General features: G+C 32.5%; 2 protein-coding genes across 3 annotated transcripts; both read right to left on the bottom strand.

Annotated features, from left to right (window-relative positions):
- Nucleotides 1-312: 312 nt before the first annotated feature.
- Nucleotides 313-6,386, bottom strand: LOC105976157 (Protein phosphatase 2C family protein). 2 transcript variants are annotated; one of them, XM_088816843.1, is made up of 10 exons: nucleotides 6,066-6,386; nucleotides 5,837-5,945; nucleotides 5,665-5,701; nucleotides 5,543-5,587; nucleotides 4,693-4,745; nucleotides 3,075-3,224; nucleotides 1,529-1,612; nucleotides 1,251-1,340; nucleotides 1,117-1,164; nucleotides 313-726 (listed from the first exon to the last, which is right to left on the bottom strand). In XM_088816843.1, the coding sequence occupies exons 1-10, from the start codon at nucleotides 6,314-6,316 to the stop codon at nucleotides 616-618; spliced, it is 978 nt and encodes a 325-aa protein (XP_088672969.1). In that variant the 5' UTR covers nucleotides 6,317-6,386; the 3' UTR covers nucleotides 313-615. The 2 variants fall into 2 exon arrangements, with proteins under 2 accessions (XP_088672969.1, XP_088672970.1); XM_088816844.1 differs by lacking the exons at nucleotides 5,543-5,587; nucleotides 5,665-5,701 and having other exon boundaries at nucleotides 5,845-5,945.
- A 5,104-nt stretch (nucleotides 6,387-11,490) lies between these two features.
- On the bottom strand, nucleotides 11,491-12,323 carry LOC105976408 (uncharacterized). The gene is made up of 2 exons (XM_013001682.2): nucleotides 12,170-12,323; nucleotides 11,491-12,059 (listed from the first exon to the last, which is right to left on the bottom strand). Exons 1-2 carry the CDS (start codon nucleotides 12,320-12,322, stop codon nucleotides 11,499-11,501), a joined length of 714 nt encoding a protein of 237 aa, XP_012857136.2. The 5' UTR covers nucleotide 12,323; the 3' UTR covers nucleotides 11,491-11,498.
- Nucleotides 12,324-26,615: the final 14,292 nt, after the last annotated feature.

Below are 26,615 nucleotides of genomic sequence, written 5' to 3'. Positions count from 1 at the left end.
TATTAATTCAATCTCACCTAATCCAATGTAATCCGATATAGGCAAGCAAACGAGGCCTAAAGTAATAGCAATTTACTAGCGGACTTCTACATTAGGAGCTCACGATCTTTTTTATTTTGATTTTAAATAAAATAATATACATAATTATTTATAATTAAAAAAAATGAGTTGAGCTCGAGATTGAACTCGTTAAATTCAACTCAAGCTCGAGCTCAAAAAGATGCCAAATTTAGCCATAGTTCAACTTAAACATAGCACCGTCTTTCCGTTAATTGTAAAAAAATATAGGTGCAAAATAATGGAATTGAAGAGTTTTGGACAAATAACGAGGACATGTAGAAGGGAACATCCATAGATGTCTGCATCCTTGTATGCCAAGTCCAACAAGGGAAATTACTTAATTGTGCGATAGAACACTAAAAAAGTTTTGGCTCCTATTCGAGGCATGTCAAATGATGAGCAAGCTGCAAACGCAACTTACCAAGATACGAGTTTCAGAAAAAAAACGTAGCCACATAGGACAAACATTGATATTACATTACAAAAAAAGAAAACAATGAAAGAAAAAGAAACAAACACCACTGTAGAAACAAGTGAGAAATTGGCTACTTATAGCTATTGCTTCCTGAAAACAATGACAATTGCAGTGCAGTTATCTTTGCAGCAGCGTTCACGTACAGCTTCTCGCACAAGACGCCTGCTTACTGTCGTTACTGGTAACCCTTCCTGCCATTCATTTTATGTATAGCATGAAATGGCAAATTAAATTAGATTACCCCCTCCAACGCTACCAGATAATATTTCTTATAATAATTGAAAGTAAAAACAGATTTATATTCCTGATTCTCTTATAAACATTATTGATCATTATAATTCTAAAAACTTCACTGTGAAAATCAAGCCCATAGGAATGAAGAGGTGTGGGTTAAGAAACAAGAACATAGGAACTTTGGAGCTTATAATTTATAGAATGGAAATGAGTTAATAACTTGTGGGAAGATTCGAGTTACCTAGGAATTAATTCTTTTCCATTTGAATATTTAACTTTTGGTGGAGATTTAGGGTTCAGATATCCAAATACCGAGTAAAAAACACAGGACAAAAAGTTAAACGAACCTTCAACAGCTTGTGAACAAATTCAACAGCATCACTTGGTCCAAACACCTAAAAGTTGGAAAATTAGTTCTCATTTCATGTTGATCAAATTTCAGTGATACTAAAAAGCAAAATTCATGGAGATGAAGACATACCCCCCACAAGCCATCACATCCAAGAATTATAAAGTGATCTCTCTCAGTAAGGTCAAACGAATGAACATCGGGAATTGCAATAACGCCCACCTGAAACAAATTATTAAGATATGAAATGTGTATTCACCCTAGCAAAGCAAAACTTTGAGAATAAAGATGAAAAGTGAAGCTAAATGCATAACTGGGAGACTCAATATAAACTAAGGCATGAGGGAAATAAACATGTCATAGTAGAAACTGAGAGGATGAAACTGGAAAGAGCAAAGCCAAAGCACAACCTTCTTGAACTGCCTATCTCCAAAGGCTCTAGAAACTTCAAGCCGCCCCTGCAATCGTCCATTTGAGCTGATAGATCCACCAGCCTATTGAATTAAATTATACTCAGATGAATATTTATTCATCTTAAGTAAATATTGCTCGATTGGACGGGTAAGGCAACAATAACATATTGGACAGACATGCACAATCTTCAAATAGACAAGCAATTATAGTTATAGTTCAGTGCTTTCGCCTTTCAACCAATACATTTTTCTTTACTACCACGATTCAATCTAAGCGTGTCAACTGCACTCGTTCGAATATTTAACAATAAACTACTAACATCATTCAAAGCTAGTCAGCTTTTACAATCCAAATGTCATTGCCAATAAACAGGCTGATAATGTAGCACATAGATGAAGTGTTCATTATTGAATACATCCCATGCAAACAACAAGGGTTATAAAAGTTGAAAATTGATAAAAGCCTTTTCGGCAATGTTTGGAAGCGTTTTGGAACTTATTTTGATTTCATTTTGAGGAAATATGTTTTGGGGGAATAATTTGAGAATGAAAGTAATGTTTGTTTATATTTTGAAGGAGACAAAATACACTGTATCAGTCACATCATGTTTAAAAGTGTTAGAGAAAAGTATTTTAGAAGAAAAAAATTGAAAGATGAAGTGATGTTTATTTGTTTTTTAGTGAAGGCATTTTTTACTGCAGCAGTCAAATCATTTTACTGTAGCAGTCATATCATGTCTGAAGGAGAGAGAAACTTTTGAGATTGTTTTGAGAAAATGATTTGAGAAGTTTAATAAATATAATTTTGCTTTGGGGAATCAATGAAAACAAAATAAAAACACTTCCAAACATTGCTAGATCTTTCTTCATTTATTCCCTAGGTTACATGTCCAGGTTTAAAGTATCACATAAATAGAAGTTGCATAGCCAGGTTCATATTTAAAAAAAAAAAAAAAATAAATAAAAGAGCATTTGCATCTAGTAAAAGAATAATGCATATTCACAATCTATTCAAGACTTAATGCTTAAACTCGTCAGGAATAAATTGCAAAACTCATGTTTTACGTGTTGCAGGTCTCAGCATTGTCTGTGGGAAGATCCTTCCACCACTTTTTTATAAATGAAATCAGCCTGAAAGGGTTTTTTGCCTTTTTTTTTTTTTTGCTATTTGCAATTTCCAAAGTTTTCAAAACTAAATCATTTCTAAAAAAAAAAGCCGTCACTCTTAGCTTCTAAGGCTCCCACTAATGAACCCCTAGAGTCAACAGTTAATCTTCAAGGCTTTTGTAACAACACATAAGTATCAGGAAATAATAATTTGTGCAAAAATATGTACGACCCAGATCGCAAAAGATGAAACTTCCATATACCAACTTTCGTCCTATAAGAAGCAATCACGTACCAAGGTATTTAAGAAAAAAATACTTTTTCCCCATATCAGTGATGCTAGAACCAGGCATAATGGTTAATGGTTGTAATGTTAAAGATAATGTGAATGATAGAACTAAGGCTGCAAGATTTAATCATAATACGTGATGCATACCTTCTGAATGCGTGCTCGTTCTTGTGGATATATGGCTTTGTGTTCTCTTGTCAAAACAATGGCCTTTAATGGACTTGAGCTATCTGAACCTTCTGCTGCAGTTGATCTTGCTACCACGGCCTTTGCATCGCCAATATTAGCAATAAATACCTAAGTAGCACATGAAAACGAAAATATTACATATTCAAGTTAAAGAAAGCACAGTCTCTCTGTCCTGAAAGATTTCCAAAAACTGTCTTGCGCAACAGAAAGTGGTAGACACTGTTGTGTAAGCTACTGGTCTACCGTTTAAATTTAAAAAGATATTTAACAAAACCATTCTTAGCATATGATCGTACTTGTAATAAGTGAAGAAGCCTAACAAATGGACATAAGTGAACAAAAACGCCAAAGTTAACCAAGCATTATATATTTCTGCAAGGAGATTTCTTTTAGTTTTGCTTTTATCCAATGAACTGTTAGGTTTAAGGGTTTAATCATGTGTCCTGCAAAATTTTTGTTATTCAATAATGGAAAATCATTAAATATTTAATTACTAATTTTTCATTCATAATTTTTTAACAGAAAGAAAGCCAGTAAGAAGGTGAAGCAAAGTCAACTTCCCTGATTTCTTAGAAAAATCCAAAAGTTTATGAAAAGAGAAAAAAGAAAAAAGACGAAAGAAAGAGCGAGCAAGTCAGCCTCGTCATTCTTTAGGGGCAATGGAAATGCAATATGAATAGGCCCTACTGTTGCCCGCGAGGAAGCAACATTAGAACAATCAATGATTTAAGTGAACAGACTCTCACATCCACCATCCATTACCAGAGGTCCAGAGCTATCATTATCTATTTTCAATATGAAAAATTATCCGGATCCGGCAACAAATCATTTTATTTTTCAAGCTTCTAATAAGGTATCAGGAGTGGGGAATAGTAGGAAAACTACTTATTTGAAACATCCCCATATCCACCCATTAAAGAAAGAAAGAAATTACTAATGGCATTTGTTTTCAACAAACTTTGAATTGCGACAAGTACATATCTTCTTTCAGCTCCATTGTGGTGTCCAAAATCTAACAGGAAAAAACTACCTGTCTTCCTACTTTTTGCACGAACTAATACCGAAGAGCATGATGGAAATATACAGCAGTTTTGTCGTTTCAATGGAGTACAAAATAAGTAACTTTCTATGGACAAATAACCATAAAAAAAAAATAAAAAAAAAAAGAGAGAGAGAGAGAAGAAGAAGAAGATTTGTTGTATTTTTGTTCCATATAAACTGGATTTAGATTCACTAGATATTCTATGGTAATTTTTGTCATGTTATGCATGAAAAAAAATATGATTCTCGTAACTTTCAAATGGACAAATTTCCTCAAGTTCTCTATCCGCAAACGATCCTTCTTTTTCCTCCTCAATTGTGTTCAATGAAGTTATAAACAGTAACACAACTAAATAGCAACCTCGTTAAATGCATTAAGGAATGTTTAACATGCCAGATACTATATCCTAATGCATTGCACTTCGTTCTACTTACGCAGAATTATTAGCAGAACAAGAGACTAATCAACACCAAAATTAGTATTTATACTGTTTTTTACACATATTACTCGACATATTGAATGAAGCAAACTTACTGTTTGTCCCAATACCCACGTGCATACAGCTGTAGCACCATCTTGCCATCCATCTACAAAGAAACCAAAATATAAAGGAAACCAATATTGTGCAATAGATACTAAGAAAGGAAATAGAGATAAACACTCAAACTGGAATAAAAGATACATAATGGTAGATTTAATGCAAGAATCTTAAACATAAAATCCAAAAAGTAGGCTGTCCGTATGGAGCGGACAATGCTCCAGATATTCACACAAGTTATTTATTCAAATCTCCCTAAAAACTAAACAAGGAAATAAAATTTATATAAAACTAAATACTAACTTCCTAATATTTATATATCAATTTGTTCAGCATCTACAGAGCTGAGGAACATCATTACTTGAAACTAAAGAAACAGTTGAGCAACATCAAGGTAGGCCATCTAAAGGTTTGTATTACATATCGATGCACAAGAAGGTGCAACATGCGAATTTACCAAAGTTTGTTCTAAGAGCTTTCTAATAGCAAGAAATTAGCTGAATATCAGCAGACTTTCAGCTTTGTAGCAAAATTCTTCATTAACTAGACGATTTACAGCAATTTAGGTAAATAATCGGAAGTTTATACATAAAGACAAATATTCCTACAAAGACAACAGAAATGTCATGCAAACAGTTTCAAGCTCCAAAAGCGTAGCTAAAAACAGTAGCAGGCATCCAAAAACATGTGTTATCTTCACTGTCTCCCATATGGAGTAATGAATAATGCTTTAAATTTGGCCAGTAATCTTTTCTTGAGTTTTTGCATTAATTTTGAAATAAATATGCAATTTATTTCAAGAGCAAAAAGGGGAAATATAACACAACCCCAAAAATGTCAACGTACCTGCAGCACTTTCCTGAAGGAGAGCCTCGTCGGTTTTCCGGAACCCTATTCAGAAGAAAAAAATCCGCAATCATGCTCAACTTATAATGAAATATTAAATAATTCGACAACAAAGAGCATACCAGTAAGTATAGCCTTCTTAGCAGATTTGACATCCAACTGAATTTTCACCAGAAAAGAACAATGCATTATTAACCGTAAAAAGCTATATATATATAAAATAAAATAAAAATAAAAACAGATTGAAAACAACATAAAAATTGGAAAATGTATCAACTGCTGAGACAAACAGACCAACTCACGTGGTAAGCCAGCTGAAAGCACATTCTTATGCAAATGCTTCTGTGCATAGTCAGCAGCTAATCGGCCACCATGCCCATCATATATCGCAAAGTGCGCACATCTATAAGGAGTCGGAAATTAGACAATACATACATAAATATAACTGAATATAAAAATAAATACAGAAACTGTAAAATTGAGGAAGAAAACCCTATTTATACAGATATGGGAAAAGGGGAACCTCAAAAATCCGGGGGATTCGGAGGTGGCATCGGGAAGCAGAACCCAAGTATCCTCCATAGTATGCCTTGACCCTTTATCTTCAGCTGCATCTGCTTCTAAACGGAAAAGCCCATTCCAAGTAGCATTCTGCGTCTTCAATTCGTCCTCCGTTTTCAACCTTTTCTTCGACGAAGAATCCAACTCGCTGAATTCATTTGGGCGTTTCAGCTCTGAAGACTCGGTGTTGGCTTTGGATTCTGGTGTTGTCATTTTTGCGGAGGAAAAGGGTTAGAAAGTAGAAGGAAAATGAGGAAATGGTAGAGAGGGTGAAACTGCGTTATTTTGCCTATAAGCCTTTTGAACTCCAACAATTTAAATGAAGATTTGTTCGACCCTACACCCGGTGATAAACACCGGGTAGGTCTTCTGCTGTCACTGTGTCTTTTTTTTGTATTTTATAATATATTCCCGCAGAAAAATAAAAAAAAAGGAACACGTGGCAGCAGAAGACCCATCCAGTGTTTATCACCGGGTGTAGGGTCGAAAGAACCTTTAAATGAATTCATATACAAAGATTTGAAATCTATTTACTTACTAAAAAACTAGCATTTTCCCTGTACGATACGATGCACGACATATTATTTCAAATGAAAATGATCATTACTTAAATACATAATAATAACAATTATAATAAAATTTATTAGGTATTGATAACAACATCAATATTTATACGAATTTAATAATATGAAATAGATCATAAAATAAATGAAGTATATTTTTTTAGAAAATATAGGCTGGAAAATAATAATAATTAAAAAATATAGATGTAGTGGATTGTGATTGTGCTAGCCGAGATTTGGTGTTAAAGTAATTAGAAAAAAATAGCTGCAGAATAGGAGATAAAAAAATTATATTTACAAATGAATTAATTTATTTTTACAAATATGTCATTAGGGTTTTTTAGGTTACCCTAGTGTTTCTTTCTTTTATATATAAGATGAATGGCTAGACACCTTGTTCGACATTTATAAAGCTCAGGATCCGATTCGTTAGATGAATATAGAGTTGGGCAAAGGTCAATTTTATCGGATAAACTTTTGACTCGCTGCTTTTGGTCGATAATTTTTTTGTCGAACCGATAATTTTAACGGACCCATATATAAATAGGTCGGTCGGTGATTTTCAGTTTACTCAAAAGTTGGTTGGTCGGTAATATCAGTCAATCGACTTTTCAAATAATAAAAATTTATTATAAATATCTAATTGTAATTCTTATTTTCTTACCGGCATAGTTCTATTCCCTCCACCGCCGTGATCGTCGCCATAGCCACCACCTTCCTCAATCATGGAATTGTGGCGAGAGATAGAGTGAGATTGAGAGAGAGAGCGTGAGATTGAGCGAGAGAGAGAAACATAGAGAGAGAGAGAGAGAAAAGAAGAAGAAGATTTAGGGTATAAAGTCAAGATTGGGATATAAAAAAAATTAGGGATATGACTCATATATTATTTCAAATTAAGGATTTAATTAAAATAATAAATTTGAACTTGTCATTCAATTCGAATTATGTTTCGTTTGAGGGACTCATAGCATATTACCCCTTAATAAAATCACCCGTTGCCTCTACTTTTGTGGACAACATCTCAAATTTATGGATGATTAGGGTATCTAGAGTAGGCAATCTCTCTTTGCACTTACTTTATGGTGGGTATATACCCCTTCTTTCCTAATCAGCATTTGTGGACTAATAATATCCACTTCATTTATTGTGTCTTGCTGAATATTATTATTTGAGCCATCTACCTCCTCCTTTGACAACCAGGGGCGGATCGTGGGCCATTTACGTGGGGCTAAGTTTCCGATAATATAAAAGAATAATTTTAGAATACGTAAGGACATGTAACTTAATTTTTATAGAGTAAAATAAATATTGAAATATATACACTTCTACAAAAAATACAATCATTTAAGAGATAATAAGGGAGAGAACGAGACCTTGAAAATTTTCTTCATTCTAGTTTCCTGTAAATAGATGTTTGCGTACAGAAGAGAAGATGTATAAAAAGGGAATACATTTATTGTAAAAATTATTCATATTTTAATAATTCTTTTAAAACTATTTTCTCTTTAGAATTTAATAAAAAAAATAGAAAATTAAAATATATCAGTAATAACTTGTATGCCGGTTTATTTAGGTGAGAATTAACAATTTCTCTTATTTGATTGCTTGGGTTAATATATATATAGGTAATAGATGTCAAAATTCTAGGGGGGCTAAAGCCCCTCCTAGCCCCTATTAGGATCAGCCCCTGTTGACAACTATTGCGCTGGTATAACCTCCTCGTTAGAGTTAACATGCAAACTCTTACTCTAATCCATTAATGTGTCCTTTGGCACAATCTTCTGAGAATTTTCCTTGCTGCCCTTTTCCTGTACCAAACCCATTTGTTGAAATCTGGTACGAGTCTCCTTCGTAACGACACCATCAGTATCATTCCTTTGCAATAACTGCATCAAACTGAAGACTTGAAATTGAGCGCTTCTTGGGAGGCAATCCAAGCATTTTTGCTCTTTTATTTTGATTTCATAGTATAGATTTTTGTTTTTAAGATAAAAAATTAGGGTCGGTGGCAAAACGCGCTCGCACCATGCGAGCATGCCTGGTGCAGTAGCTGTGAGAGGAATTCAGCAGCCATGTGCCCTCGCGCTGCACGAGGGCGTCCGGTATAATATGCCCAGGATACTTGCAATTTTATTGTTGGAGTGATAGTGGCTTTTGTATCTTGAAAGATTACTTAGCATGGTGTTTTCTCCCTGCGCATTCAAGATGTTCGATAATTTGTTTCTATGAAAAAGATTAAGGATTATGTTCTTGCTTGATATGTCAAATGCTCCCGATGACCCTGCTGCATACGGAGATGCCCGCGATGATGATGATGCAACTCTTTCACCCGCTTGATGATTTCAGGGAGTTTTTCTATCTTTCTCTCATGCTTTGATGAACAATTTTTATTTCTTGCCTTTTTCGTTTTATTTTGGTATGTATAATATTGATGCATATTTTGAATTCCATACGAACTAGTTCTGCTCGTACACTGCTCTCTTCTATAAGTTTGGGGGTGGAGTATGTTTCATTTATGCCATTAGTTAATTATTGGTTTTTGTTATTTTTGCTCTTCGAGTTTAATTTTTTTTAGGACATGCATTGCATCGTAGTTGAGTCTGTGTTGACCTAAGTTTAATGATAAAATTACTTGCTTTTGTTTCATCACAATTGGGATATCATGAGCACCTTAATTTGAGATGACTTAGTAGTGAATTGTCTTTAAGAATTACAAATTTTATGATGCTTCTGCTAAGAATATTGTAGTTGAGTTTAGAGAACATTTATGCTTATCATACAATTCTTAACTTTAAAACTCACCGTAGGACTCTTTGAAGCGAAGTACATAATGACTTAGCAATTATATTGAAGAATGAGTTGGGTGGTGAACTATCTTTTGCTAGACTTGTTGGTATGGTTCTTAAGAGTAGTATATAACAATAATTCAACAAAACAAGCGTTAAGTGGTCAATGTTAAGTTCAGAACCTTTTTTGTTCGATTAATGTGGGGTGCTCTACACCTAGTACCCTAATCCAACTGGTTTGACACTCATTGGCTGAAAAATCTCGTTACATGGATCAATTAGAACCCAATGAACTACACATTGCACGACCACAAACATAAAAATTAATAAGCCAAGATCTTGGTAATTATAATTATTATTTATTTATTTAATTTTTTCTTTGTTGGTGTTGCATTAGTATTTACTTGATGTTGAACTTTTTTTAATTTGGAATGTGAGGTTATTTAATATTAGCATCATTTGGGTATTTGGAAAGAAATAAATCAACTTTGAGGATACCTTCTTGTTGTAGCCATACTTTAGTCTATTCAAATTCATTAAAATCCATTAATACCTTATTTTGTTTATGGTAGATAAATGCCAATATTTCATAACTTTTGACAAATGCATTTAATGATTCAAACTAAATGTTTACCTTATAGCCATATGCATTAAAATGCAAGCTTCAAGAAATTATTTATGAATTTAATCAAGTGTACATATTATGTAATATCTATATTGATCATGGAATCAAATTTTGATTTTTATTAAGAATATAGATATATAACGGAAGCATGGTTACAATTTTAAGAGATGTATTATGTGATAATTTCCTTTTTCAAAATGATTTGAATAAATTGTATCTTTGGTTAAGGGTATTGTTTCTCAAGTGAAATCAATACTGAAACTTGCGTCAAAACCAATATACGCCATAGATCATTTGATGGTATATGTGAAATAGGACATAGATTTTCACGTACGAACAACTTATATTGATTTAATATCTGTCTTATTTAGCATACATAAATAAATAAATAAATAATTATAAAAAAAAAAAAAAAAAAACTGTTCATTATATTCAGGCATGAAGCCATTATATCTAAGGATTAGTGTCTTTTGACACATAATATTATAGAGAGAATATATGCAATTCATATTCCGTAGGAAGCCCTATATATGCTAATTAATGTAAATAATTAAATTCGAGTTTTACTCTACAATTAGCTAAGTTTACAAATATGAATTTATTGTTAGGCTAGTAAACTAAATTGAGTATTCAAGGATACGAGATTACTAGAGTTTATTAGGCAGATAGTTTTTTAATGTCTCAATAGTTTCGATCACTTAATTTTTTAGCATGTTAACGCTTCGAAAAATTTATTTTCGTAAGTGGAAATGTATGGTGAGAGGTATACACTGTTTCTATTACATATTCCACTCGAAATACAACGTTTGCTTCTACATCGGATGGTAATCCAATAGATTCATTCTTATGATTGATTAGTGGTGTTAAGCTGTGAGTTTTTGAGTTTTAGTGGGAAATTATTGGTATAGTTTAGATTAAACCCTCGTTTCTATCCACATATTTTTATTATGTATTTATTATAATAGAATCCATCATTTTATGAGAACCCGCAACGGGGCATCTAATTTATTATTTTGCATGAGACTTGTATTCTAATAGTATTTAAGATAGTTTGTTGACTATGATATAACATACCGAATATCATTTCGGAAGTTCGTTTAGAATATATTGTTAATTATTGGTTGCTAGCTAGAGTAATCGTTGGAATAAAGATAAACTCGTAATTGCTCGAGTTATTTTGTTTTCACCTATATTTCTTGTTTAAGGCTATATTAAGGGATATTTCATGTGGGATAGAATTGGAGGCATCTGCGCTTAGAAGCACCCAAGAGAGTAATGACATTAAGAGAAAATTGTGCAGAAACAATAGAAAGACCATTTAAAGGAACAACTAGAGAAAAAATATGAGACATTAGCAAAGAAAAAATCATGTCCACAAACAAAACATGTTTTTTGAGGATGATATATTATTTTTAATCTCTCTACAGCAATAACGTTTGGCGATCAATATTTGATTCCATGTCTTCAACACTAGTAGTATGATCGTAAAGATCCCTTGTAAAGCTCGAACTCGTGTCCAAGAAATAGAGAACAATTGACATTACACAGCAACATAAAAACATGGGAATTGCTCCGAAAACCCACAAGAAGAGAGGGAAGGACAAGTAAAACGCTCGTAGGCCAAGTGACCAAAAGAAGCCTCCTCTATTCAGGTTTGTCGCTGCATACTCAATAGCTTCTTTTTTGTCTCTGTATATCGGCACGGTGAGAAGAAAGCTAGCATGTGCATAGTACCTAATAGATTGGAGATTGCAAAGAAAGGCCACAAGAAAGCATACTAGGATTGCAAAGAACTTCACAGACGACACGCTCGAAGATTTATACTCCATTAATAATATTAATCCAGAGCTACTTGATTGGTTGTTGCCCACATACACACTTATTAATGAGCTGAGTGTGATTGCTGTTGTGGCCAAAAGTGTCGACGCCATTATGTTGTTGCGTAGTGTTTGAATCGCCAAAACACCGTTTTTCAGTGGATCCTGCAGTTAAATTTGACCAAGTTCGGTTTAATTAATTCAAAAAATTAAATTTGTCTGTTCACTTAAAGAAAATATTATGTAAAGGGAGAGAAATGAAGAAATATACTAACAGCCATCAAGCAGAAAACCCATTTGTGGCGGCTCTCAGCATTGAGACCAATAACAGTTCTTCTGGGGTTGTTTACAATGGTGAAGAGAAGCCAGAAATGGTAGGACAAAAGGACACCCATACCCAAAGGGACTAGCACCATCTCAAGCTGCATGCCCTCCGATCTCTTTCAATTATTATTTTTGATTTTTGATCCATTTGCATTTATTTGGACATTGATAAAGATACATCCCAAGATGAATATTCACTACAAATGCGTCCCGATTAAGTGGACAACATGAGGTGCATTAGATAATACTCCTGTCCCACTTCTTTATTCTTTTTTGCTCCAGCTAGAAACAAAAAACATAGATATTTTTAAAGAAAAGATAAATCAGATATCACTAAATGAGACAAGATCAGCCAAATAATTTTTTTGTTCAAGACTCTGACTCCATTGTCATCACTCAGTTCAATGATATTAAATTAATTAGATAAGATAGCGCTAGGTTTGTTTGTTAATAAACTTTGTTGCTGTCAAGGAAAGTATATATAACGTATTATTTGTGAACATACACTAAACAATAGACTACAAGTAACTAATTTATATCTGTCTGTTTCATTTTTATTATTGGCTTTATTTTCACACATAGTTACTTAACAAACTATATTTTATTACATTAAAAAAATAAAAAAACATATATATTTCTCACTCAATTTTCGATTGATGGACCTTATATTGTAATTGGTGAAAATATTTGTTAGAATTCTTTGGAAGAAAATGTAATCTTGAAATAACTTGATAACAAAATAGCTGAAGTATTTTTTTTCTTTTCATTTTCTTTAGATATGTTTTTGTACTAAAAATATATAATTTATAAATAATTCTAAAGGATTGATGAATATAAAAAAATGATTTGACATTTGACATCCTAAAGAAATAGCACTAAAAACATTGAATTACCTACATTAGTTTTAAAACTTTATTGTGCACATGCATGATTTATTTTCTTTGGAGAGTGCATAGTTCTATTAGTTTTTTTCAAAGGCGCAATGCCAAAAGCTATATTTTAATGTTGCAAAGTGAGATTTAGCCATTCTCCTTCTAATTTTGCTTCAACTATATTTTTCTTTCTAAATTTACATTATTTTGTGTATCTCGGTGACTTAAGAGTCTGTTTGGCTAAGCTTATAAGCAGTTAAAAGGTATTTGGTAAAAAAATTACAAAATACTTATTTTTTCCCAAAAATAAGCTGTTAGGGAGTTTATAAGATGTTTTATTAAAAGTACCTCCACCCAACCTTTTTTCTTTAAGATCTTATTTGCTTATTTACTAAAACACTCAAAATACAAAATTACCCTCAAATACTTTATTATATTACATGAATGCGAATAACATTTATATTTTATCAAAACAACCTATTCTTATAATCAAGATTAATTAATTAAAATATATTTATCATAATAATTGTAAAAAATATTCTCTATTTATATTTTATATGTATATATAAAAATACCCGAATATTCTTATTATCTCAATAATAAATTATATTTCTTTTATCTATGAATTTTTTTTATTTATTTTACGTCCTATATTTTATATTAATATATTAATGCGACAAAAAATTAAAACTTTCACAAACCTAATTCATTAAAATAATATCACACTTCATTTTATTTTAAAAAATAGTCAAATATCATATAAATATACATACAAAAATCATTTAATTTATTTAATATATAATTTTATATTATTATTATTTTTATTTGAAAAATTAATATGTAACTATTAAAATAATATTTTAGGAACTTAAGTATTTGAGTCAAATAAGTTTAACAGTTATAATGGCGTCATGTACTTTTTTGTCCCTTTTATTTTCAAACACCTGAACAATTTATAAAAACTAAAAGTAACTTATAAGCTACATATCCAAACACCTTAAAAAAAATTAAAATAAGATCTAACAGCTTATCAAGTCCTAAAACATATTAGATGTAGGAGCTTATAAGATGTTTTAAATAAGCTTTGCCAAACGAAAATGTGTGTCAAACTCCCAAATCCATATCATGTATGAAACTAGCTAGGATACACAATCAATTTTTTTTCTAATTCATGAAATTTAAGCCCACACTCTTACATTAATTTCAAAAACTCCCCAATTTCTATACACACCCAATTTTTTAATTTTTATTTTTTGGCCAAAAAAGACTTTATTATTCCATAAAGGGCAAATTGCGCATCACCTCCTATAAATTTCTAATTTTTGCACTTTACCCCATCAAATTTTTTAAAAGTGAATGTTCGCCTTCATAATATTATTCTTGTTGCACATTGCCCCGATAGCAAAACTCTGATGGATTATTCGTCAGAATTGAGTATTTTTGTTGTACGTTGCCCATTTAAATGTTATTTTTATTGCACATTGCCCTTTTAAAACCACTACTTTTTTGCACATTACCCCTTTAAAATGTTATTTTTGTTACACAATGCCCTCCAAAAATTGGCTTATAGGGCAAAGTGCAATCAAAATAATATTTCAAAGGGGGAATATCCATTTTTTTTTTGAATTTTTAGGGGAGAAAGTGCAAAAACTGAGAAATTTATAGGGGTGAAGTGCATTTTGTCCTTCCATTAATATCGAAGTTTTTGGGGCCTCGTTAAAACCTTGTGGATCTACACAAGGAAAAAAAGTATCCCTACAATGGCAATAAAAAGTAAGAGAGACTCCTAAACTTTTCTATTACAAAATTACCCCCAAAAAGGGGCGAAAGAGAAGGAGACTAAAACTAATGAAATTGCATAAATGACCCCCACTAGTGTTGAATGCAAATAACGGGAATGCACATGCACGGAGACTTCAACTGTACCAGACTCATTCTGTCCACTCATCATGAAGCTCGACGAAAGTGGGGGCCGGGAGACCAATCCTATCTAACACCAGTTCCGATCGAATATTCTGAGGAAACTCGAATGCCTCTGTATAACTTCTCCTCTCCTTGTGCTCATGAGCCGATTTAGCTAAAAATAACACATGTTTCCATTTAGAAAAATACACATGTTTCCTAAAATGTCATTTTTCAAAGTTAGGTTGTAAATGTGTACGAATAGTGTAATTTTATTGGTTGATTCATTTCCAATTTTAAATTGAATTACACACATAACAATTTATTCATTTTAATTGGCTTATTTTTATCCACATGGCTTATAAATTACCCCCTTCTTCCCTCGATAGTTGTTACTTTCGTTAGTTGCACACATATTAAGAAAATCAATAAATAAGCATATATATTAACAAAAAGTATAGTAAATCACTAATATGCCCATGCCATTAATTGATTTTTAACTAATTATATTTTAATTAATTATGAGTGAGAAGGGCAAAATTGAAAAATCCCAATGAATAATTCATTGGGAATAGTAAAATGACAAATAATTTGAAACATAAAAAAATGGCAAAAGTGACAATTATTAAGGGAATGAGGGAGTAATAATTAAGATATATTATTTAAATGTTTCCATAAATAAGCTTCAGCTAATTCGGGAATTCTAATTTACATTTTCCGTAATTTATTCTGTTTATAGAATAACTTTTTTCTTTCGTTTCAATAAAATCCGTCCTTAATTTCCGTTTCAAAATATGGCAAAAATTCATTCCGAAAAATTAGGGGCATATTACGGGTTAATAGCAATGTTTTGAAAACCAGAACGCACATCGGACCTAACAACGAATTGGGTTACGGTCGGACCGGTTTGACCAAGGTTCTTATATACTGTTTGCTGTTTGTTTATAGTTGAACCAACATATTCTTGTTAGCAGTTTTTTGTTTGCAATTACAAGTCTCTTTGTTTGCAATTTCGCGTTTGATATTCATTATTTGTAATTTCTTGTTACTTTGAAGTTATTGTTTACAATCGCAATTATTGTTTGTAATTTGCTATTTCATGTTTATTTTTGCAATCGAAAATCTTATTGATATTTTTTTTGTGCCTGCTCAAACAATTACGTCAAAAAAAAAGGACGAAAAATTACATGACTCCTCAATGTCTTCAATGTCTTCCCGAAAGGCAAAAACAAGAGCAAATCAGACTACAAACAAAGCCCTGAAAAAACGACGACTTTCGTAGAGAACATTTTAGGATCATTAGTTCCATATTGTTGTTGTGTAAAGGCATTTGTACAATAACATTTTAAACATAACTTTGTTGGTTTTCATATTCTCTTTGTTATGCTATTTATTTTGTTGTTGCAAATTGCAGTTTGTTTATCATTTCTTTTGCATTTCTCGCTTGATTGTTGCAATTTGCTTTTATAACTTCAAAATATATAAATTTGGTGGATGAAAAATTGGATAATAAAAAATAATGTCGAAAAATTATGAAAACAAATGTATGAAAGCCTACCAAAAAATGTAACAAGTAAATACACATATTACGACTTTGTGACGTTAAATATGCGTTCAAATTATTTTGTTTGATGAAGCATAATTAATTAGAAAATGCAAATAAAAATTATAAGAATAAGTAATAACAAATAGATATTGAGAAAGAGAAAGAGTGGAAAGTGATTTACGTGAGATGGGAGAGAGAGAGTGTGTGATAAGAAAATGAGTGATATGTGGGATTTGTTTCCTCATTTGCCATAATTAATTATTTTCATATAAATATTATTTAAGGGTGTTTATGTCTATATACAATTAATTTAAATTAATTTTTTGGATGAAATGATCTATACCTATATTCATCTAACAACTTTGATCTCTACCTATATAAGTGTGGAATAAGGGGTGTCTAGCCAATTTCCGCTTATATATTTGTATTTCTAAATTAGGGGTAATATGTTTGGCACCCCTAAAATCAAACCTAATTAGATATGGGGGACAACCTCAAATACACCATTCTAATTAAATCCTTAGTTCCGAATAAAATTTGATCCACATCCTTTAATTTTTATTTAACCCAAAAATACCCTTTCATATAACTAATAAAAGATCACGTTTCATTTTCCTCATTTCACTGCTCCACAAAAATACCCTTTCATATAACTACACTAGGGCTCTATTTTTATAGTTTTTCACAAGTTGTGTTATAAAAGTCGCAACACTTGGAAAAATAAAAGGGTCGACAAGGTAATATTCCTTTTTCCTGGGATTAAACACCAATTCGTGCTTAAACTGCCACCTATTCGGACAATATATAGGCACCTACTTGGCGCGCGGACTAAGAAGACACATCCGCCTATGGGTGTTTGAGATGCTACACCTGATGAAATACACCGTGTAATTATTAACGTTGATGTCGTGAAATAACTTCCCACAAAGCACACATGCACATGGATATATATGTTAAGATCTAACGGTTAATAATCATCAAATGATTAAGACTCAAAGATTTGGTTGAAAAGTCCATGGTGATGAATTGAAAGAAAAGAAAGAGGGGAATTCGTTGGACAAATCGAATTCCATGCATCCAAGATTCTCGGATATCTCTGGCAGTTTTATCATTCGAGTCATAACTCTCTCATCTTACTTCCCAGGAATGTGATTCAGATCGATTGATAAGTCAGGGTGAACAAAATATATTTAATTGAACCCCAATTCCAAACATTCCTAAAGTCCAGGTGACCAACGGGTGTCGGGTCGCGGGCTCAGGGAGACGATGTGCATGTAGCTTTGCAATTAAGCTCACACTTGATTATAATTTATACTTATAACTATCGAGCTAACAATATTTAAAGTGTTTTCATTAATATTTTTTTTTCAATGTGGGATAGGTCATTTTCCACCTCTCACCAAGATGTTTGAGTTTACTTTAGGTTATTGAAGTAACTAACTATGTTCATCCAATATTTGATTTGAGTAATTAAGTATACTTTAATTATCTACACGAAACGTAGATTATGATGTCATCGTTTATTATGCGATTTTAAGAGCATCTTCAATGTTAAATTCAAGAAATACTCTAAATATCTTAGGTGTCAAGTACCAAATGTGAATCTTAAAATTTGCTCTATCCTATTTGGCAAAATTGAGATTCTCAACTGCAAAGTCTTCTGCAATGCAACACTTAATAGACACAAAATATTTTCTTATGTGTAATTTATTATTGGATTTCAAAATTAAAATTAAAATTAAAATTATTAACGTGTTATATAAAAAACTTATTCAGCCAGAAAGAGAGAAAAACTTTTTATTCCCATTTTAATATTAGTAGGGTTTATCCAGGTTTATTTGAAGAAAGAGAGAAAGAAATAGATAGGGTTATTTTGTGAATATTCATTAGTTAAATTTTTTAATGAAAAAAATTTAAATTGACATTTTTCCTTTATGTTAAACCATGAACATATATTGTATACAAACTAGCAATTTCTATAGATCACGCATACGAGGTATGGTTCACTTATATTAGGTCAGAGGAATCGAATTATTTCAATTGATTAAAATTTGAGAGAATTATTGTTAAAAAAATGAAGTAATTAATTAGTGTTTTTACCTGAAAGTCGAATCTTCAGAGAAATATATAGTTCCAATAAAATAATATAGAAGAAGGAGGAAAAGAGTAGAGCTATGATGAAATTCATCTACGGTTTGAAGATAATTTAACTATCTTATTTTTTTTAATAGAAAATAAATTAAAAAATTGTATTAATTGATGAGTTGACACTTTAGAGATCCTCAAGATGACGCTCCAATTTTAGAGTGTCATCTTAAAAGTCTCTAAAATGACAAGTGCCACCTCATTGGCACATTATTTGGAGATTTTTTTTTTAATTTGCATTGGAGATGATTTTCTATTAGCTCTTAATGAGCTCTTAATGCTCCTAATATCTAATTCGGTCAGAGATAACTAATTACGAGTGTTTGGTATACAACTCTGACCGGATTCATCTCCTGCTTATCGATTCAGTCAAAACATTAGAACTTAATGGTTCAGATATCAACTGAATGAAAATTAGACAAAATTATCCCCATAAAATTCGTGCCTCTTGATTCGAGGAAGCAATTGTAGCTGATGAGGTTTTGTGTTCGACCAATTATATTTAAATAAACAAATGAGTTTGCGAGGAAGAGAGATAAAATAGCGGTGGAGAATTTTTACTTTTTAATTTAGTTCCCTTTCTTCATCTTTTATGGATTATGGGGTGTTGATGAAGATTGTAAATTATAATCAAATTTTACTTTCCTATTTTTCAATTATAGGATTTAGATTTATAATTATTATTTTTATTTTATCAAAATAAATATATATAATATTACAAGGGTGATAATAATAATTTTTTCTATTTTAGATATTAGTGATGATTCTATTAGTGAATAAATATATGTTCAATAATTACTCAAAAAAAATTACAAGGGACAATATAGTAAAATTATATGTTATTCAGTGACTATAAATTTTCACTTGTCAAACAAACTTAATTATTCAGTATTCAGATTCAAACACTGATCTTAACCATTCAGTCATATATTCAGCATTCAGTGTTCAGTGCTTAATTCTGTCAAACATAGCCTAAATATCCTACGTGGCACTATAAGATTAGAGATTGAATTTATCGTTGGAGATGCTCTAATATGGAATCTCACTTCAATATTTTTGCAATTGAGGTGATCACCTCAAATTTTCCAACAATCAGTACCCGAATTTTTAAATAATGAACCCGAAATTTTAAGTTTTCATTTTACTATATATATGCCAACGTATTGTTACAAAACACTTGTATTTAACTGAAAATTTATCCTACCACTTCTTTTCCATTTTCTAATATCACTTTATCCTACAATATCTACACAATTTAAGGGGAAATATGCAATATCCCCTTAAATAGAAAATATTATGAGTATTTGAATTTTATAACTTTTGTCTAAATCCAAAGTCCAATCTTAATTAGTGAAACCCCCTCAACAAATATAATAAGCTGGAACTACTCTTATAAGTAAGTTTTTTTTTTAAATAATTACAATATTTATTTTCCATAACCTCTCACGTGATTGTAGGATTATATTAATTCTCTCTTTATATCTCCATATTTCTCTCTTTCGTTCTCTCTCTCCTCTCGTTCTCTCACAATTAGGGTAACATCATATATTATTACAGACTCCTCTCGATTCTTGTCTCTGATCAACTGATGCAGATTTATATGATTATTTGTCGATATTCTTTTTTCTTTTTGCGCTTACGAAACATTGATCTCTCAACCTCTGAGCTTCAATTCAATCTCACACAACTTGGTGTTCCTGTCTTGGTGCAAAAAGAATCGCTACTATTTTTTTGGTGTTTATATTTGGAAGAACTTTGATCTGGGGACGGATACGAAGAATAATCTTGCCTTTTGTCTGGCTGTTGTTCGTCAAGTGAGGGTGAGTTTTTTTTCACGCTATTTCCTCTAAATTTATTTATATATATATATATATATATATATATATATATATATATATATATATATATATATATATATATATATATATATATATATATATATATATATATATATATTCTCATGATTTAAGATTCAAACTTTGTTTATTTTTATCAGGTGAAGTACTCAAGAGAGCCCGACAATATTAACAAATGTAATTCATTCTTCTTCTTAATTCCATTTTATTTGTTTTGGATGCAAGCCACCGGCCACAACCGCTGCCTAGGGTTACGCCTTTCCTCCTCCGAACCCCATCAATATCCCAAACACTCTTGCCTCCGTCTCCTCACCACTAACCCGTACCAGATTGATGCAAATAAAACAACGTTGACGAGATTTGAGGAACCCATAACGCAACTAGGAATGTAGTCACATTGGAGTCACATTTGAGTCACATTGGACTCACTGTTATAGAATAAATACAGACTTAATATTACTACAATCATGGTTAATTGATATATTTTTTTCTCGAATTAATTGTTGAACAGCAGACTAATTGGAGAGAATCGACTATGTTGTCATATATAGTCATATGTAGTCGTAAATAGTCATATATAAGATCTGTAGGTTTTTATTCTAATTTACAATGATATTGTTGGTTGTTTTTAGTTGAAAAATTGATACATGTGATTTTTTCGATGTATTTGTGTGGCTACAATTTGACTTGTAATAACAAAGATTCAAAATTGTGATTTTTAAGTGTGGATGTTGATTGTATTTTTTTCCGTAAATAATAGGCAATCTTCGTTTTTTAATATAATTTGGTAAACATGACTGTGCTATACTATATAATCAGGTATTTAAAGTTGACAACGCAAAAATCGGCAAAATAAAGAAAGAATATGACTACAGTTGATATAGTCAATTACAGTCATATTAGGCTATAGTCATATTCAACCTAGTAAACTTGTTGGGGGGAAATTTCATTTTTTCGTTTAAAAGCAATTTAAGAAAATATTAAAAAACTACTAAAACAAATAAATAATAAAAAAAATAAAAACTTTAGGTCTGCAAAGCTTTGATTAGTGGGTTTTGATTTTGTACGTGATGAAGCAGATTTTTTTTTTTAATTTATTTATTGGCTGATTTTATGGAGCTCGGATATTGAGCTGATGATTTGTTTTTATTTTTTTCTTTAATTAGTTGGCTAATTTTAAGAAACTTGGATATTGAGTTGGAAAAAATCGCTATTATTTTGACATTATTTAAGGAATGCGAGAAACGTGAAATTATTAATTATTGGGTAGGATATTTTATAATTTCAGAAGGGTAGTATTGAAATTAATATTTATATTTATAGGGGTTTATCACAAAGAAAAATTTGGGAGTTGAACATATTACCATTTATTATTCATCCAAGGAGTTTATTGCTAAAGGCCCCTAAATTTAATGTTGGAACTTAGACATTCGAATGTCTCTCATCAAACCAATGTTGGAAACAATAGAAGGAATTTCACAGTGAATAAAATTCTATATAAAATATGAAAGATATTGTGAACAAAAACAATGATGAAACACGTTGTTATATTTTACAAAAGTGTTTTTTTAACTCTCTTATTTTCAAACTAAATTTTAGTTATTACTTAGTGGGCTAAGTGTTATGACTTAGTGGGTTAAGTAGTGATTAGTGGGTTTAATTGTGAGTTTTATTTTAACTTCCTAACTAACCCACTAACCCATTATCTTGAGTGCTCTTGTGGTTGGTTTTCTTGCAGATCATGGGCTGAGGAGTGGAAGCTTGGCAAGTCTATAAATACCAAACTCAAGACTCAAGAATTTTACAGATTTCGAGAAAAACAATATAGAGCTGAAGTTTTAATCTCGAGAATTTTAGTGTGTTTTCTAGGATCTGTTGTACGTACTCCTTATGAGTACATTCTTTGAAATCTAGAATTTTTAATATTTTTCTTTTAGTATCTAGATTTGATTGTAAGAGTGATCTTGAAAAAGATTCATTCATAAGGAAGAAGTTTTCGCACCTCTTCTGTTTGTATTCTTAGAATACTAATTTTAATATATTTTTCCGTCCTGTAAAGGGCAAGTTCACAAGTATTTACTTGTGAACATTTTCCAATTCTGAGCATTGGCTTTTAATCTTTATATTTCCGCTGCATGTTGTCTCAAGTGTCATAACATCTTAGATAACATCTCTGTATAATACGAATTCGGGACCATAAATTCTTTCAATTGGCATCAAGAGCCAACACTTGACGTATACTAAGTGCTTGTTCCTATTTTCTTTACAGAAACGAATTCGTGATGGATACTCAGATGACTGCTTCTATGCGACCTCCTGTACTTGATGGCACGAACTACACCTACTGGAAAGTCAAGATGAGGGCATACATCAAAGCCATTGATGAGAGAGCATGGAGATCTATTCTCACTGGATGGAAGCCACCAAATATCACAGATGTGGACGGAGATGTTTTTCCAACTCCAGAATTACGGTGGACACCAGATGATCTTGCAAATGCTAACCAAAATTCAAAGGCGTTAAATGCAATTTTCAATTCAGTAGATTTAACAATGTTTAAATTAATCTCTGTATGCACTTCTGCGAATGATGCTTGGGAAGTTCTTCAGCTACATTGTGAGGGATCAGATAGTGTCAGAAGAACCAAGCTCAGACTACTCTCTTCCAAATTTGAGAGACTGAGAATGGAGGAAACTGAAACAATTTCTCAGTACAATGAGAAATTGATTGATTTGGCTAATGAATTTCAATCCTTAGGTGGTCCTTTGAGCAACGAGACACTGGTGAATAAGGTATTGAGAACCCTTCCAGAAAGGTTCAGCATGACGGTTACTGCTATTGAGGAGGCTAAAGATACATCATCTCTACGGCTGGACGAATTAATTGGTAGTCTCAAGTCCAGAGAGATGAACTTCGAAGATCAAAGAAAGGAGAAAGGAAAGGTTATCTCAAATGCACTCCAGGCAGAATTAGAAAAGGAAGATGTTGCTCTGGAATATGATGATGATGCAGAAGAATGTCTCAACAATGTGGCATTTCAAATTCAGAAATTCAATAGGGCGTACAGACGAAGTGGAATCAAGCCCAGACAGTTATTTCCAGAAGGCTCTCCACAAAACAGACAAACTCAGCCCCGGAACAGATCTATTCCACATAAAACATTTCCTCAAACATCTTCTCAAAACACTTTAAAAAATTCTTCATTTATTCGTTCAAATTCTGAACCACCTAACTTGGATCATATTAAATGCAGGGCTTGTTCAGGGTTTGGACATTATGCTAATGAATGTGCAAACACCTTGAGAAGAAGAGGAATGAGTTTGATTTGTGCTGTCAGTGATGAGGAGGAAGAACAACCTGAACAGACAGAGGAACAACAATCCTCTAAACAAGCTCTTTCTGTCAGATATCTTACTGGAAGTTTCTCTGAAACAGAATCCCAAGGAGTCTCTCTGGATGCTGCAACACTTTCTGAAACACCTTCCGTTTGTGAGTTAAGTACTGATCTTTATACATGTTTAAACTCTATTTCTGTGAATACAGCAGAATCCAGTAATGAAGCAGTCAGTGATGATGAAGAAATATGTAAGAAGCTGATCAGAAACCTGGAGAAGACGACTCAAGCTCTAGATGCAGCCAACAGGGAAAATTCTTCCCTTAAAGAAACAATCACACACTTGGAGGTTGGTATCACCAAAAAGGATCTTGAACTGGCAAAGGTGAAAGATGAACTCAAAGAAGCAACTCTAGCAATCAAGAGGATGAATACCGGCACAACTAAACTCGAAGAGATTGTGTCACTGGAAAAGTACAACAAAAAGGAAGGTCTAGGGTTCAAGAAACAAGTGAAGAAACACAAGCCAGTAAAGAAGAAAGAGATTGTCTTTGTCAAAGAGAAGGGTTCAAATGACAAGGAATCCAGGAATCTCACTGTCACCACTTCAGAATCCAGAACAAGGGGATACATTTGTCATTACTGTTTCTCACCAGGACATATTCGCCCATTTTGTGAAAAACTCAGCAGTGACAAGATGTTGTACAAAATAAGGCACATCACTCCAGGGAACACTTCAAAGAAAAATGTAGAATGTACCAAAAGGGAGTGTAAAATATGGACTCCCAAAGGTAAACTTCTGTGCAAAGCAGTATACACCTCTTTAAATGCTAACATTTCAGGTTCATGGTACTTTGATAGTGGATGCTCTAGGCACATGACTGGAACAAAGGAATTTCTATCAAACTACCACACACTTAATGGAGGACGTGTAACCTATGGAGGAGGAGCTAAAGGCAAAGTGGTTGGACGTGGAACACTCAGTATTGAGGGACTCCCAAAACTTTCAAATGTCTTACATGTTGAAGGATTGGGGTCAAACCTCATCAGTATCAGTCAATTGTGTGATGATGATCTACGTGTAGAGTTTGATAAATACTGTTGTTCAATGTTTGATAACCAAAATCATTGTGTATTGACAGGTTCCAGATCAATGGATAATTGCTATCAAACTGGTGACACCATATCTTGCAAGAGCTCAAGAGTAAGTGAAGTAGAGCTATGGCACCAGAAGCTAGGACACACAAACTTCAAAAATCTGAAGCTGCTCAACAAATACAATGCCATAAGAGGAGTACCAGACCTCAAGATCAAGGATATTCCTATATGTGGAATGTGCCAGAAGGGAAAGCAAACCAGAGTACCACACAAAGTGCTGCAACACGTTGGTACCACTATGTGTTTTGAACTTGTACATATGGACCTTATGGGTCCTATAGAGGTAGAAAGTCTAGGTGGTAAAAAATATGTCTTTGTATGTGTTGATGATTTTTCAAGGTATACTTGGGTGTATTTTTTAAGAGAAAAATCAGACACTTTTGAAGTGTTCAGAAATCTGTACAGGTTTGTGAAAACTCAATTTCAAGCTTCTGTTCGTAGAATTAGATCTGATCATGGAAAAGAATTTGAGAATGCTTTATTTCTTGCATTTTGTAATAAAAAGGGTATAAAGCATGAATTTTCTGCTCCAAAAACTCCTCAGCAAAATGGCATTGCTGAAAGAAAAAACCGAACCATCCAAGAAATGGCTAGGGTGATGATGAGTGCAAAAAATCTGTCTAAGAGGTTTTGGGCTGAGGCTGTCAACACAGCTTGTCACATCTCAAATCGTGTGTATCTAAGATTAGGATCTATGATGACTTCATATGAAATTCTTTATGGTAAGAAACCTAATCTAGAATACATGCATGTGTTTGGATGTGTCTGCTATGTTCTAAATGATAGAGATCATCTAGCTAAATTTGATTCAAAAAGTGATTTGAGTCTGTTTATGGGATACTCTAACAACAGTCATGCTTATAGAGTATATAATCTAAGAACTCGAACCATTATTGAATCTGTAAATGTGGTATTTGATGATTTTGCTGATCTTCGCAGTAAAACAGCTGAAGATGAAGTTGATGATTTAATTGCTGAAAGAGAAACAACCGAAGAAGTCATTTCTACCACAGATGATCCAGATACAGACAGTCCAGGTCCGAGAGAAGAAGGTGCTGAGCCAAGTGTTACCACATCGGACTCAGTACACCATCCAGAAACTGAATTGCAGCCAACCCTTGATGTCTGCAGAAAGGAACCCTCAAGCAGAATTCAGAAAAATCACCCATCTACTCAAGTAGTGGGAGATATCTTTGATGGAATGAGGACCAGAAGAAAAGAGAGAGTAAACTACAGAGATATGGTAAGATTTGCAAATTTATCTTCTGAATGTGCACTAACTGGAACCACTTGTTTTGTGTCCTCAGTAGAACCAAGAAATATTGCAGAAGCTCTGAAGGATGAATTCTGGGTAAATGCAATGCATGAAGAGTTGAATCAGTTCATCAGAAATGATGTTTGGTACTAAGTTCCCAGACCAAATCATGTAAATGTGATAGGAACTAAGTGGATCTTCAAAAACAAAACTGATGAAAAAGGTACAGTGGTTAGAAATAAGGCTAGGTTAGTAGCACAAGGTTATACCCAAATTGAGGGTATAGACTTTGATGAGACTTTTGCTCCAGTAGCTAGAATTGAATCTAT

This window comes from Erythranthe guttata, chromosome 4, assembly GCF_056151865.1.
Source record: "Erythranthe guttata isolate IM_541 chromosome 4, IM_541, whole genome shotgun sequence".
NCBI lineage: Eukaryota > Viridiplantae > Streptophyta > Magnoliopsida > Lamiales > Phrymaceae > Erythranthe > Erythranthe guttata.
The sequence above is the reverse complement of the archived record's forward strand: the minus strand, read 5'-3'. Positions and strand labels throughout refer to the sequence as shown.